The 16,357-nt window shown below is 34.7% G+C and overlaps 1 protein-coding gene across 2 annotated transcripts in view; it reads left to right on the forward strand.

The window, feature by feature from the left end:
* The first annotated feature begins 9,785 nt into the window (after nt 1-9,785).
* LOC131076747 (uncharacterized) overlaps nt 9,786-16,357 on the forward strand; it is a 40,090-nt gene continuing 33,518 nt past the window's right edge. The window contains exons 1-3 of one of the 2 annotated variants that reach the window (XM_058014068.2): nt 9,791-10,219; nt 10,305-10,394; nt 10,570-10,764. In XM_058014068.2, the coding sequence (XP_057870051.1) occupies nt 9,986-10,219; nt 10,305-10,394; nt 10,570-10,644 (399 nt within the window). In that variant the 5' untranslated portion in view covers nt 9,791-9,985 and the 3' untranslated portion in view covers nt 10,645-10,764. Of the gene's footprint in view, nt 10,220-10,304; nt 10,395-10,569; nt 10,765-16,357 lie in introns of those variants that run through there. The other variant, XM_058014069.2, reaches the window with a different exon arrangement.

Raw genomic sequence — 16,357 nt, forward strand, 5'->3', positions numbered from 1 at the left:
CGAGGGTTAACTTGGGAGGTAAGGTTAAGGTTGAGTTTAAAAGAATAAAGCCATTATCCAATAAATAATGTCTTTATCCAATGGATAAACTCTTGTGTAAGAGTTAGTAAGGATAACCATGGTCAAAGCAATAAATGCTTGAGAAGACACATGGGTCACATGAGGGTTAAGTTAGGGGTCAAAGTCCCTAACCATGGGTGCAAGTGGATTTAACCATAAATGGTCATGTAAGAGCCATTAGTGGTTTGGAAGACTTTAGAGGTTAGCTTGTTGGACACATAAAGCATTAAATGCTTTTCAAAGACTTTGGAGTTTTTGAGAAGTGACTCCATGTTGCTTAGGAATGTGACAATAATTAGGGGATGGATTAGGCTAATTAGGAAGGGGTTAGAAGAGTCTATAAGGGGATTTAGGATTGCAAGTGGGTTTGGTGGGTGAGGGAAAATAGAATTTTTATTAAAATAAAATTCATTTATTTCAACAAATAGGTGCAAGTTATATTTTTAGGAGAATGCAAGTGGGGGGGATTTAATTTTAAATAAATATTTTATTTTATTTATTTAAAAGAGGAAACAGGGTTAAATGAAATAAATAGAATTTATTCATTTAATTGATTATGAATTTGGTTTAATGGATTAATTAAAATAAATTGAATAATTTATTTAATTAATAGGAGAATGATTTGAAGATGAATTAATTAAATGTTAATTTAATTAACTGTTGGCTAGTGAGTTTTTAATCAAATAAATAACAAATATTCATCTAATTAAAATGGACAGATTTATGTGACTACACTATTCATTGTGCTCTAGATCTTGGCTATAGATGACAAATTCTTACATAAACAATTTACAAATTTCAATTACCAAATCTTTTGGGCCCAAATTTGAAATTATAAGGATTGGGAATTTAAAGAGCAGGAAAGTGCTCCTCGATATCAACCTTCTTCAAAATTTGAACCTAGAAAGGTGTAAGTTGTGTCTAAATATTACTTCATCCCTCATTTTGAACATCTACCCATTTCAAGCTATCATTCTAATCGACCAATTCAATCAAGCATTTTCAAGTCAATTGAAGAGAAATTTGAAGTCTTGAGCATTCAAGTTTAGCAATCATGATCAAGTTATGTGCTCCTTCATGAATGAAGGCATGCGCCAACACTTTGTTAGGACCCGAAGGCAACTGAGAGGGGGGGGTGAATCAGTTGTCAATTAATTTCAACCCAAATATAACTTAATCAAACTTGATACTTAATACCAGTAAACCAAACTTAATGTCGGTTAACAGATTAACAATTAATATCAATACCGGTGATACTTAATGCATGAAACTGAAAGAGAAACAACATCCACAATATATAACACAAAGATTTGTATGTGGAAACCCTGTAAGGGGAAAAACCACAGTGGGAAACCTTACCCACAATCAGATGATACTACTGCAGATAGTATGTGTATACAAATGGGGTCTGCACATGCAAAAAAGGCCAACCGCCTAGAGCTCATTGCTCAAACACAAAATAGGAGTCACACTGACTACAATTGGATGGTTAAATCCAATGATAATGTATTGCTCAAAGTAGCATCTCCAATGCTGGATTCAATACCGGTTAAGCTCTGATAATCACCTTCAAACCTTCCTTGAACCTTCTTTATGGTCTGCTCATATGATCTTCAATATTCGCACATACCATGTTACAGAACCATATACCATATACCGTTACATTCCTTATTCCCTTATCTCACAATTGAGATCTTACATATATACCAAAACCTAAGACCAAATGTGTAGGTCGGATCACTAATAATATTACAATAAAATCAATTACAAATGAGTTAAGATGTGATGCATCATGTCAGCTCAATACATTTACAACAATATCCAATCAATAAATCATCTCCATAACGTGTCGCGCTGATTTGGAATAGATAATGCATGCTGGTCCATAACCTAGACCAATTTGTCAGTAACAACAAATATGTCAACCCGATTAGACCAATAACCAAAATACCAAAACAAAGTATCCAAACCATGTCTTTGACATAACCAAGTGATCTCCAGATGATAATAATTCATAATAAGTGTCTGTGAACAATGTACCGGTGATTGTGCATAAGTCACTGAACATGCTAGTGAACACAATGTGCCGGTTCAACATAACCATAGATCTCCAAAAGGATAAGTGTTGACATCAATGACAAAACTAATGCAACACATCCATAATACCAACAATCTCCCCCTTTGGCATTGATGGTAACACAAGATGGAAAAACATCTAAGTGCCAAAATAGAATGCCAAAAACCATAAACCAACAATCTCCATAATAGATCAATCTCATAAATCAAAATCAAAATGCAGAGAGTATATATCTCTCCCCCTAGGACAATTTTTCCTAAATACAAAGTTTGTTTTTCCATAGATATCTCTCTCCCTTTGACAATAAATTCCAAAGCAATACAAATACCAGAACATACAACCAATTACAATAACCAATTGTTATAACCAAATACTCCCCCTGAGAAGTAGCTCTCCTCCATCAAAGTCAGAAAAAGGTTTCTCTATTAATTTCTGTCGGTTTGATGCCAATCTTTAACTGTCTAAGTTTCTACCGGTGAGGGTATTACACCAAGCTTCTCTTTGAGATATTCAAAAGTTTCCTTAGGCAAAGGCTTAGTAAAGATATCTGCAATCTACTCTTTAGTATTCACATAAACCAATATCACTTATTTTGCTTCAACATTCTCTTTCAGAAAATTATATTTGATAGAAACATATTTAGTCTTAGAGTGAAATACAAGATTCTTTGATATATCAATTATTGTTGAATTATCACAATAAATGATTATAGGTTCTTTGCATTTTACTTTTATGTCCTTCAATATTTTCTTAATCTATAATACCTGAGTACAATTAGTTGTTGCTGCAACATATTTTGATTCTGTTGTTGATAATGATGTACAACTCTGTTTCTTGCTCAACCATTAAATCAATCTGCTACCAAGAAAGAATGCTCCTCTAGTGGTGATCTTTTTGTCATCTACATCTTCTGCCCAATTTGCATTGGTGTATGCACATAAATCAAAATTTTCATCTTTAGGATACCATAAACCAAGATTTGTTGTGCCTTGTAAATACCGAAAAATCCTTTTCACTGTTGATTCATGATTTTATTTAGGATTACTCTGAAATATTGAAACAATACATACTGCATTCATTATATCAGGTCTTGTTTGTGTCAAATACATTAAACCTCCAATCATAGATTTGTATCTTTTTGGATTAATAGGAGCTGAATCATCCTTCAATGTCAATTTATCAGTTGTAGTCATAGGAGTACATACCGATTTAGAATTTTCCATACCAAATTTCTTCAGTAGTTCCTTCAAGTATTTTGTTTAACATATGAATATACCTTTAACAGTATATGAAATCTGCAATTCTAAAAATAATTTTATCTCCCCAATCATAGACATTTCAAATTCTTCCTGCATCTTATTAGCCAAGTCTTTACACAATCCATCTTCTCCTCCAAAAATGATATCATCGACAAAAACTTCAATAACCAAGATGTCATCATTAGTCACTTTGAAATATAAGTTGTTGTCAACATTACCTTTAGTGTAACCAAGCTTCAAAAGATATTTGTCCAATCTAGCATACCAAGCTCTAGGAGTCTGCTTCAATCCATACAAAGCTTTCTTTAATTTGCAAACAATATTTTTATCATTTGTCAATGAAAATCCATTAGGCTATTCAATGTAAACTTTCTCTTCAAGATCACCATTCAGAAATGCACATTTTACATCCATTTGATATACTTTATAGTTTTTATGTGCTGCAAATGCAAGAAATAATCTGACTGCCTTAATTCTAGCTACTGGTGCAAAGGTTTCATTGTAATCTATTCCCTCTTTCTATGAATATCCTTTACGCACTAATCTTGCTTTGTTTCCGATTACCTTACCATATTCATTAAGTTTGTTTCTAAATACCCATTTAGTTCCAATTACATTTTTATCTTTAGGCCAGGGAATCGATGTCCATGTATTATTCTTTTCAATATGTTCTAATTCATCTTCCATAGCTTTAATCCAATGTTTATCTTCACATACCTCAATAACAGATGCTGGTTCAATTTGAGAAATTAAACACACCTCTTCATTTGTCAGTCTTCCTCTTATCATAACACCTGGATACCTATTCCCAATTATCTGACTTTCAGAGTGATTCAGTCTCACATACCTGGGTTTATTCACTTGCTGCTATTCTTCAATCACTGTGGAATTCTCTGATGATGCTAGTGTGACTGGATCCATATTCTGTATCGATGCACTCTGTATTGGTTCATTTATGATCATCTCAATTGTCGGTTCAAAATCTACAGACCTTGAATTTCCTCTAAATTGTTCATCTATCTTCACATTAGCACTCTCAATAAAATCTTTTGCAATCTTTTATTAAAACATCTATATGCCTTGCTCTTAGATGAATAACCAAGAAATATTTGTTCATCACTTCTAGGATCAAATTTACCAACATACTCATCTCTCCTAATATAACATTTGCTTCCAAATATTTTGAAGTATTTAAGAGTAGGAGTATTACCAAACCATAGTTCATAAGGGGTCTTATCGGTTTCACCTTTGATGTAAACATTGTTGAAAGTGTAAACCACTGTATTCACTGCTTCTCTCCAGTACATATGAGGTAGATTTGCTTCCAATATCATGCTTCTAGCTACATCCAAAATAGTTTTGTTCTTCCTTTCCACAATTCCATTCTGCTGAGGTGTCCGAGGTGCTGATAGTTGTCTTTTGATTCCATTCACTTCACATAATGTATTAAACTCCTTAGATGTGAATTCTCCTCCTTGATCTAATCTCAAACATTTGATTTTCTTACCGGTTTCATTCTCTACCATTGCCTTGAATAGTTTGAATTTTCCAAAAGCTTCTGATTTCTCCCTGAGAAAAGTAACCCAACACATTCTAGAATAATCATCAATAACTAGCATAAAGTATCTATCTCCCTGTAGACTTCTTGTTCTTGTTGGACCACACAAGTCAGTATGAATTAAATCAAGAACATTGTTGGATTTCTCATAAATACTCTTAAAAGTTGTTCTAACTTGCTTTCCCATTTGACATTCCTTACATACCGGATTATGAGGTTTAACAATCTTAGGTAAATCCCTTACTGCCTTAGTTGAACTGATCTTTACAATGCAATCAAAGTTCACATGACAAAGTCTCTTATGCCATAACCAACTTTCATCAACATATGCAATCAAGCATGTCCTTTCACTGTTATTCAAATGAAAGATATTACCTCTAGTCTGATTACCGGTTGCAATCTTCAATCCAGTTCTATTCATGATTTTGCATTTACTATTCTTGAATTGTAACTGAAATCCTTTTTCAACTAATTGACCAACACTCAAAAGATTATGCTTCAAACCTTCAACATAGCAAATGTTGTCAGTATTGTGCTTACCATCAAAAGATATAGTGCCTTTTCCTTTGATCAAACAAGATTTATCATCCCCAAATCTTACTAGACCTCCATTGTATTCCCGAAAAGATAAGAATTTACTTTTATCACCATTCATATGATGTGAACATCCTGAATCTATGATCCATTCATCATTTTCTTCAATTTTAGCTACTAGGGCCTGCTCTACCAGTGGAATAGTAGGTGTCGGTTGATCTTCTTTTATTGCAATGAAATCCCATCCATTGTCTGTTGGTTCTTCATCAGAATCATCAGTAACTCCTTCATCAACATAGTAACATTATTTGTCTCTGTTCTTCTTAAATCTTGTATCTCTGATATTCAGGGTTAGGCTTATATGTTCTTTTAGCTTCTTCTCTCAATCTTGCATGTCTATCATGACATCTAGATGCCATATGACCAACTTTATTGCATTTAAAAAATTTAAATGGTGCTTTACCTTCATACTTACTTCTAATAGGACCTTTAGGCATTTTCCTTGCAAATAGTGCTTCAAATTCTTCATTTTCCTTCCTGATATCTTCAAATTCTTTTGCATAAAGTGCTTTCCAATCGGATTTGTCAGATGATGATGATGATGCTCCAGATGATGATGCTTTGAAGGCTAAATCTATCTTAATTGTAGCAACAAGACCAAATTCCTCAAGCTCAAATGCTGAAAGTTTTCCAACCAATGTATCTCTAGATACTGATGTATTAGGCATTGTTCTCAACTCATTAATAACAATTACTCTCATTTTATATGCCGATGGAAATGCTCTTAAAAATTTAGAAACAATTTCATCTTCACTTAAGGATCCTCCACAACATTGTATTCCCAAAACAATTTCATTAACCCTTTCCATAAAAGCAGAATTTTTTTCATCTTCTTCCATATTCAAATTTTCGAACCTGACCCGGAAGCATTCCAGTTTTGCAATTTTGATAGTGGTATCTCCTTCATTCAATGTCTCCAATTTATCCCAAATAGCTTTAGTAGTAGATTGGTTTGATAATCCCATTATTTGCTGATCTGACAATGGGCTCAAAAGTGCTTCTCTTGCTTTGCAATCATTCTCTTGATCCTTAGTCAATGTTGGTGGATTAGGTTGATTTGGTGCAGGACCAACATAGCCATTCTTTGTGACTTCCCTTATGTCTCTTCCAATGCAATTTAGATGTGTCTCCATTATGATCTTCCACATACCATAGTTAGTTCCATCAAGTTTCAAATTGTCCTTCCTGAAAAAGTTTGTTGCCATAGAATCTCCTCAAGCTGTTAGACTTTTGCAAAAAGAGGACTTAGCTCTGATACTAATTGTTAGGACCCAGAGGCAACTGAGAGGGGGGGGGGGGGGTGAATCAATTGTAAATTCATTTCAACCCAAATATAACTTAATCAAACTTGATACTTAATACCAGTAAACCAAACTTAATGTCGATTAACAGATTAACAGTTAATATCAATACCGGTGAAACTTAATGCATGAAACAGAAAGAGAAACAACATCCACGATATATAACATACAGATTTGTATGTGGAAATCCTATAAGGGGAAAAACCATGGTGGGAAACCTTACCCACAATCAGATGATACTACTACAGATAGTATGTGTATACAAATGGGGTTTGCACATGCAGAAAGGCCAACTGCCTAGAGCTCACTGCTCAATCACAATATAGGAGTCACACTAACTACAATTGGATGATTGAATCCAATGATAATGTACTGCTCAAAGTAGCATCTCCAATGCTAGATTCAGTTTTGGTTAAGCTATGATAATCACCTTAAAACCTTCCTTGAACCTTCTATATGGTCTGCTCATATGATCTTCAATATTCGCACATACCATGTTACAGAACCATATACTGTTACATTCTTTATTCCCTTATCTCACAAATGAGATCTTACATATATACCCAAACCTAAGACCAAATGTGTAGGTTGGCTCACTAAGAATATTACAATAAAATCAATTACAAATGAATCAAGATGTGATGCATCATGTCGGCTCAATACATTTACAACAATATCCAATCAATAAATCATCTCCATAACATGTCATGCTGATCTGGAATAGATAATGCATGTTGATCCATAACCTAGACCAATTTGACGGTAACAACAAATATGTCAACCCGATTAGACCAATAACCAAAACACCAAAACAAAGTATCCAAACCATGTCTTTGACATAACCAAGTGATCTCCAGATGATAACAAGTCATCATCAGTGCCAGTGAACAATATACCGGTGACTGTGCATAAGTCACTGAACATGCTGGTGAACACAATGTGCCGGTTCAACATAACCATAGATCTCTAGAAGGATAAGTGTTGACATCAATGACAAAACTAATGCAGCACATTCATAATACCAACACACTTATCAAGCAACATCAAACTTTGTGTGAGGCTTCAAGGCAAGAAGTTCATGTAAAAGGTACCATTTGTCAATTCAAGCATTTAGTTAAGGTTTTCAACCTCTGCCCTACCAAGGGTAAGCTCTCTTTCATCCATCATAGCTAGTGTGGAGGTAGAAATACCAATTAGGGGTTTCACTTAGGCAAGCCCCTATACAACATAACTTTTTCTCTTTTTGCATGTAGGATACAAATTCGACTATCGAAAATGATAGAATTGTGCAAAGTAGACTAAGACACATAGTTGCAAACTTCAAATAGGCAAAAAACCTAGGACTAATATGATTAGCTTCATAGTTTGATGTTTTTTGGTTAAATTTTGGAGGAATTGATCTACAAGACCTCGTGATTCAAAATATGGAAGCTCAATTGACAAGGACACTTGTAGACTAAAGTTCCTAGCTTCATAGTCTAGCATTTTTAGGCCCAGATTTCAATGACAGGTTCCTCCCTACATCTCATTTACACATCTGAGCATACATTTTGATTTTTTGTTTATGTATCTGTCTGTTTACGTTGATTATCATCAATTCTGCATCATTTCTCATCATAATCATGTCTAATAAAAAAGTGAAACAATTAACCATAGTGCCAAGCTCTTCTAAAGGATTGAAGTTAAGCCTAATTGATTGTTCACTAATGAAATGATATCCCAAGTGGAAAATGGTTACTAGTTTGCACTCCTAGGTCAGATACAACCATTTTTCATCATTTCACATGTAGAGGATATTAGGCCTATATTTTAGTGAATATTTTCACCTTATTTGACATGATTGCAACTCTTGGCCTTAGCTTATGCATCTACCTTTGGCACTTATTACCTATACTTCAATGTTTAACTACCACTTAAACTTGGAAAGATCAACATCTCTGGTCTGTTATCTTCTTTACGTTGTGCCTAAAAACATTCAACTATGAATTGCCTTCTAGATTGTCATATGGTCTTTACACATGTCCTTTGGCCATATAATACAAGGTGTATGGCTATCTTTTCTATATTGCGATGATATTTTTCTTGCCACTGTTCTTAGCAAGACTTTCCTTGGTTTCATTATAATTGCATTTGTTCTTGGGTTTATGGCTTGCCCACCATCTTTATAAAAGTGACCATACTATGCATATGTATACTACCCTCATATCATATCACCACTCTTGTTGGCCTTTGTATGATATTTATGTGGTAATTGTAGTCTTCATAGGGCATTTCTTTGTGTCTAGTATGATAGGCTTTATTTTTTGCCATCTCTCCCTTTGTATCTAGGTTCCAATATGCCTACACATTAATCATTTTGAACAACACTACGTAAGAGGTGTGAGATAATTTATTTTATTGAACCAAAGGCATAAAAAGATTAGATGGTGCTATAAGTTTTACAATGAAAGATCTCTCTTTCATGTGATTGTCATCAAGAGGTAATTGAATATGCCTTTTGAGTGGCTTCATGTAACCCACAAGCTTCTTTGCCTTTGTCACCAAATATTAAAAAGAAAATCCAATTTATATAAATTAGAATCTATAAAATAAAATATCATTTAAAATAGATGTAAAATAATTAAATTACAAAACATTCTATATATTAAATTAATGAAAAACGTAAACAATAAGAAACAAAATATTTTTTATATTAAATAAAAATAAAAATTTATTAACAAAAAGCAGTAATGTTTTATATGAATTCTTTTTAATAAAACTTTGTTCAATAAAATAAATGAAACAATATACAAATTTCAGTTATCAAATTTTTTAAATATAGCATTTTTAATTTTTTTTTTTTTTTTACATAAATAACTATTCAAAATAATTTTTCAATTATAAAAATTTTAACCTCAACACCATTTAGATGGTTCACATTCAATTAATTGACAAGAATGAAATAATGATTCTCAAAAGTTGTAAACCCATCTTCATCAGAGTAGAATATTACAGGTAACCATTTAGTCCCGTCGAATTTAGCATGATAAACATTTTAGATACATAGCCCTTGATTATCATAACCATATACCCCGGTAGATTCCCTAGCACAGAAGAATTCAAGATTCAAACATTCAATTTAGTCATTTGTGTGAAGATGGCGGGGCTTGTTGCGAGGAGCACGCTCTTCTCCTCTAAACCAGTCATTATCTCTTCCACTAACAAATTCCATTTAGTAAGAAGCCATTTTGCTGTCGCCCAAACGCAGGCCCCTCGAAAACTGCTCCTCTACAGCAAAAAGGGCTGCTGCCTCTGTGATGGACTCAAGGAGAAATTGCATTCTGCCTTTCTCATGGGTGGTCCTGATTCACTAGCCGATGTGCAACTAGAGGTTTTTTCTTTATATTCTACGTAATTAATTCAAAAATCCCACTTAAAAGCCCTTACTAATTAGTTCAATTAAACTTCATTTGCAGGTGAGGGACATTACTACTAACCCCGACTGGGAGAAGGCCTACCAATACGAAATTCCTGTGTTGGTTCGACTCCTTGCCGATGGCTCCGAGGTAAAGTTCAGAAAAATAATATACCCTGATTCAGTTTTTTCCTTTTTTCTCTTCCTGAAAATACAGAAATCAATTCGTATTTTTCTAAAAATAGCAGACATCCAATTCACATTTTATTTCTTTTATTTAGCACCAGCCTATTTTTTACCAACACCCACTTTGTGCATATCCGCAGGAAACCCTACCCAGAATGTCACCTCGTCTTACTGCCGAGCAAGTCCAGAAAAAACTGGCATCTTTATTATCATGATATGCTGTTTACAAAGTTGTTTTTGATATTAATGGCTTTTGTAATTAACTTTTATTACATGTATTGTAAGTAGGGGTTTATAATTCAAAAAGTTTTAAGCATGGAATTTTGGGGTCTGTTTTTAATTTTTACGAGCTCGCTGTTTTATCCAAAAATCAGATTAGCCAATTTTCAAATTTTGCCCAAACAAAGAGCTGGTGGCCAATTTTTCCTATTAAATGTAGAAGGATTTTATTGATTTTGTCCAAGTTGAGTTTAATGGTAGATGCCCTGTTTTTATTTACATCTGCCTGTGGCTATAAGTGTTTTATATAATTTACGTTAATTTACAAAAAATATTTAGTAACTATATATTTTATAAGCAGTCAAGACGTTTATATAAGTATTAAACTGTGAGAAAATAAAGGTTGGCCCTTTATGTCCCTACAGCAATCTAGCTCTTATTGAACTGATCAAACAATAATAATCATGCTTCAAATCTAATTAAAAGAGACGAGCAACTGATGCAATAGATGATTAGAATCAAAAGTCAGAATGACAGAACTGCATCGAGAATGTTGCTGCTGTGTGCAGGTCTATGTGGTCTAGTCCTGGATTGGGTTGCGTTTGTATGGATTAGTCCATGTGATGGAGCCTGGTCTTGCCGATGTAGCCCCTGAAATTTATTTACTTGTCCTTTGGATATGTTTTATAATGAAGTTATGCTTAGAAGCATAGTGGGGCTTGCCACCAGACGAGATGGAGATTCCTTAGCTTATCTTGTTTGCAGTCAAGCCCTCAGAGATGAACAAATTGTTGCAGTGATGCCAAACAAATGATGCACATGCAAAGTTTGATGAACTTCTGTGGTGTTATGTGTTGAAATAGTAGCTAGCTCAGATACTTATCTATTGTATTTTAATGTTGTCAATGACAAATTAAAATACACATGTATTATCTATTATGCAAATCGAACTTAGGGCTGGGCCCAAATACATGTAACTTGTAAATATGTCTTGCTTGGGCAAGACCTATATATAATGTAACTTGTGGATAGGACGGGCCCTATAAATGTAACTTGTAATTTGGTCTGACCCTAATTGGGCGATGCAACTTGTGGTCCTATATTGAATGTAACTTGTAGATAGGGTAGGCCCAATATGTATTTTGAGCGATTATGTAATTGGGCTGGGCCCAAACTCATGTAGCGTGTGGTAAAGGCAATCAAGCAATAACGTCTTAATAGGTCGAAACCTATTTGGACAATATACATAATATTATTATTAAATCAACAAGGCAGGCTGACTTGAGACTTGACACCACAAGTCAAGCATATAAGCAAGTCATTTGCATAGCATAATGAATCAATTCACATACAAGGCGAATCATTCTTAAGGCTTTCAACACATGTAATCTGCTCTCCAACATTTGGTGATCTCTCTCTCTCTCTCTTGTGCGAACTTGCTCCTCATCCATTGTGTGAAGGCTGGCTGTTAGGTGATACTATCAAGATCTTGCGAAGCTAATGAAGACTTGCCTTAGCGAATTTGATGCTGATGATAAGGGCTGCAATCTCCATTATCATATAAAGAGGAATTCAGATCTGCCATCTTGCTAGTTGAACAACAATCTGAGATAAGCACACTTGCCTTGTAATTGCCTACATTTGAGATAATACACATTGTACTTTGTGGCTGGGTTTTTCACCTCCAAGAGGGAGGTTTTCCCATGGTATTTTGTGTGTCTTGTTTTGTGTTTTTTATTGCTGTTACTGTTTTGTTATAACCTGATTATTTAAGATTAACATTTGATTGCTTAAAATTAACATGGTATCAGAGCTTTAGGTTCATTCTAAATAATCAAATTATTAGTTGTCCTTCACTTTCAGTTTGTTGTTAGTTTTGCAAGATGGTTACAGGTCTGAAAGTCGAGGACAGACTTGAAGGTGCCCTAAATTTTACACCATAGAAGGTTCGTTACAGTTTGTGAAAGATAAGGATCTGACTGAGCCTTCAGATGTGGATGAGCTAAAGCAATTCAAGAAGTCCACCGTGAATCAAAAAGTTCGACAACAATGTCTACTTGATAAATTAAAGGCATCGATGGGACGATAGCAAGAATAAGATTTCAGGTGCTCTCATTCCTCTACTCTCAATTATAGGGTACACCTGGTTGGAGATTTGCATCTGATTACCTTATTGTTATTAGTGTCTTATCTAGCGCACAAGGTTCTCTTGCTTGTTAACTACTTCATCTAAGGGTGCTTTCATATGTTAGTTTGTGCACTTGTTTTCAGATCTTAGTATTGTCTAACTTTCTTCCTAAGGTTTGGAACAATCACTCTAGTTCGAGCCTTGTTCTTGTGTTGAGAATTTGTTCTAATCTAGTTTGAACTATTGAAGATAGTTATGCCCTACTCTCTATTTTAAGTATGTTTAGCTCTCAACCTATTTGATGTGGTGATCCAAATTGATGCATTGATCTAAATGTATCCTTGGCACTTAAGACTTTAGCATTTGTATTCAGATATAAATCTAGGAGTATTATGATGGATATAACATCAAATAGGAAGATGAATAAATTTATAGGAGATTCAGAAACATGGAACCTCAGTCATTGGTGTGATAGACATCCTACTTAGTATCTATGCCCAATGTTGACCTTACTATCTTCATATTATGATCCGATCCCTTATGATACTTGTTGCATAGTTCTGATGCACTGTATTCTATCTAAGTCTTGAAATGCTCAATAGTCTTGCTGCTCTGGAGTTACATACTCTTATGGTGTGTCTCTTGATTTGCATCAAATCTCTTAACATTGTATGGACTGCATTTTCTGTTCTGTTTTATGTTTGGATAAGGTTGTCATGTAGGGCTGTGACTGTGTAACACTTGGTTCTCTTCAACTCTTCATAATAGACTCTCATGTTCTTTGTTATGGTGTTATTATAATCTTGCTCTGCTCCTCTTGTGTAGAGGATTGCCTTTAGCTCTAATGCATTTTTTGTCATGGCTTTCATCATCCTTACATAATATTCATTGCGACACTATCTCTTCAATTTAAGCATACTGCCTATTACATTCTTGGAAGTAAGTATTCTCTTGATGATGAAACCTAAGATGAATGAGGTATCTAACTTATTGAAGTTGTCTTTTGATCATACGCTTGTGCTCAACTACAATGTGTATCCTTTTGAGTGGTTGATGCTCATATATGATTTTACGCATTGGCTGGAAAGACAATTAGGCTTATATACCTTACTTATGGATTTTGTAAAATATTTTCTGAAGTCATACACTTGCCTTAGTTTTCTAATATAAGCTAACTCTCTGTTATTCAACTATGGAAAACAATTTTAGAATGTTGTGTAGCTTTACACTATGGTTGAAGTTGTTCATAGACTGGCAATATCCTTTTGAGCAATCTTGGCATATGTTATCGATGGTGGAAGTCTAGATAAGTTACTTTACATGTTAATTCATTCTATTGGGATATTTTCTCTTCAAGAGTTTCTTGAATTACCATGCCTCCAAGTTTAAGAGGGAGCTTGGTTTCTTCACTTCAAGGTATGCCTTGATCATAATGATTGTACAATAGGTCCATTTCATAAAAGTGAAGTAGGGAAAAGATTGGCATTTCTCATCTTTGATTTATGGTTGCTTTCCTTGATTGATTCTTAGTTTATGCAATATTCATGAGACTTGATTACCACAATTTTATATTAAGAATCAAAAGAGAGTTCCATATGGAAGTTTTTGAAAATATGAAGCTAGATGTAGTTAGAAGGAAACATTTGCTCTTGTTGCTAGATATACTAATATTAGAACCACTATAGCTAATGTTGCAGGCTGGAAGTTAGATATAAAGATTGTTTTCTTAATGTTGTCTATATTGAACAACCTGAAGGTTATGAGATTCATAATAGAGAAACTCATGTGTGCAGACTGAAGAAAGCTCTCTACGGTCTCAAGCAAGCTCCTAGGGCTTGGTATGAAAGAATTGATAAGTACTTAGTTAGTTTAGGATTTTATAAGAATGATGTTGATTCTAACATTTACTTTAAAGTATTTAATGGTGAAATGTTAATTCTGGTTTTATATGTGGATGATTTATTTCTAACTGGTGAAGATAGTCTCATCATTAGGTGTAAGAAAGAATTAGCTATTGAATTTGAAATGAAGAATCTAGGTTTAATGTATTACTTTCTAGGGTTAGAAGTGTGGCAAAGACCTAATGAAATTGTTCTAAGTCAAGGAAAATATACTATTGATATATTGAAAAGATTTGGTATGATGGATTGTAAACCTATGTCTACTCTTATGGAAACTAACTTGAAGAAGCTCAATATTTCTACAGCTAACTATGATTTTGTAGATCCTTCAGAGTACAGGCAGTTGATTGGATCCTGGATGTATCTAGTCAACACTAATTTGCTATGCAGCGAGTGCACTTAGCCAATTCATGAACCAGCCAAAGCATGTTCACCTGATGGCAGCCAAGCACATCCCAAGATACTTGCGTGGAACAGTTGGCTATGGACTGAAGTATCCAATCAACTCAGTAATCAATTTGGAAGGCTACTCTAAATTTGATTGGGCCGAAAGTGTTACTAACAAGAAAAGCACTGCAGAAATCTGTTTTAGCTTGGGTTTCGCTATGATCTCTCGGGCCAGTAGGAAACAGTTCTCAATTGCATTGAGTATTGCAGAAGCTGAATACATTGCTTCAAGTGTGGCAACTAGAGAAGCAGTTTGGCTTCGCAAGCTTCTTGCTAGGTTGTTTGGACAACCTTGGGAATCCACTGTTATTTATTATGATAATCAGAGTTGTATTAAATGTCTAATAATTCTGTGTTTCATGGTAGGTCAAAACATGTGGAAACTCATTATCACTATGTTGGTGATATGGCACAAAGAGGTGCCATCCAGCTGAAATATATCAACACTGTTGAATAGGTTTCAAAAGTTCTCACCAAGCCTCTAGCTCGAGTGAAGTTTGAGTACTTTAGAAAGAAGCTTGGAATTGTGGAGAACACAGTATTGATTGAGAGGGAGTCTCAATCCTAGTGATGCAATTTAGTTTGCATCTCCCACCTGTTGTGACCTAATCACACATCACCCCATCCCAGATAGGGACCCCCTAGCTTTTAGGCCCTTTTGGTCTTTTGGCTTTGTTTTTTGGGTCTTTTCGCAGCAGTCTCTTCAAATCTCTCCGCATTGTGGATGTTCAGGGGTCAGTCAAGGTTAATCTGCTTCTCTGTCGAGCGAGTTCTATGAAGTCTAGGGCCTGTTTTGTCCTTTTTCTAGGGTTTTGCCTTTTGTCCTAGATTTTAGGAGTTCCTGTTAGGGTTTCGGGAAAATTGAGCATACGACTGGAATCAGGACCCTTCAAGGGACCTCCTTATGAAATTTGAGCCCAAACGGGGCAACTTTCTATTTTTAGAAAGTCCCTATTTTTAAGGGATTTTTTTCGAGTCCCGGAATGTCGCCATTTTGCCAAAAATCAAACTTACTATTTTTAGTAAATTCTATTTTTAGTAAGTTTCTATTTATAGTAAGTCATTATTGCACCCTGTTGGGGATCTAATGCTGACACCTGGAAAGTTTCTATTTTTGGAAAGTCAGCATTGGTAGGGTCAATGAGACAAGGCGACAGGGATCAGGCATTCGCAGACATTTCTAATTCCGGAAAGTCAGACAGCCGACAAAGATAGCCAGAAATGGGTCAAGTG

Source organism: Cryptomeria japonica, chromosome 10 (genome assembly GCF_030272615.1).
Source record: "Cryptomeria japonica chromosome 10, Sugi_1.0, whole genome shotgun sequence".
Taxonomy (NCBI): Eukaryota; Viridiplantae; Streptophyta; class Pinopsida; order Cupressales; family Cupressaceae; genus Cryptomeria; species Cryptomeria japonica.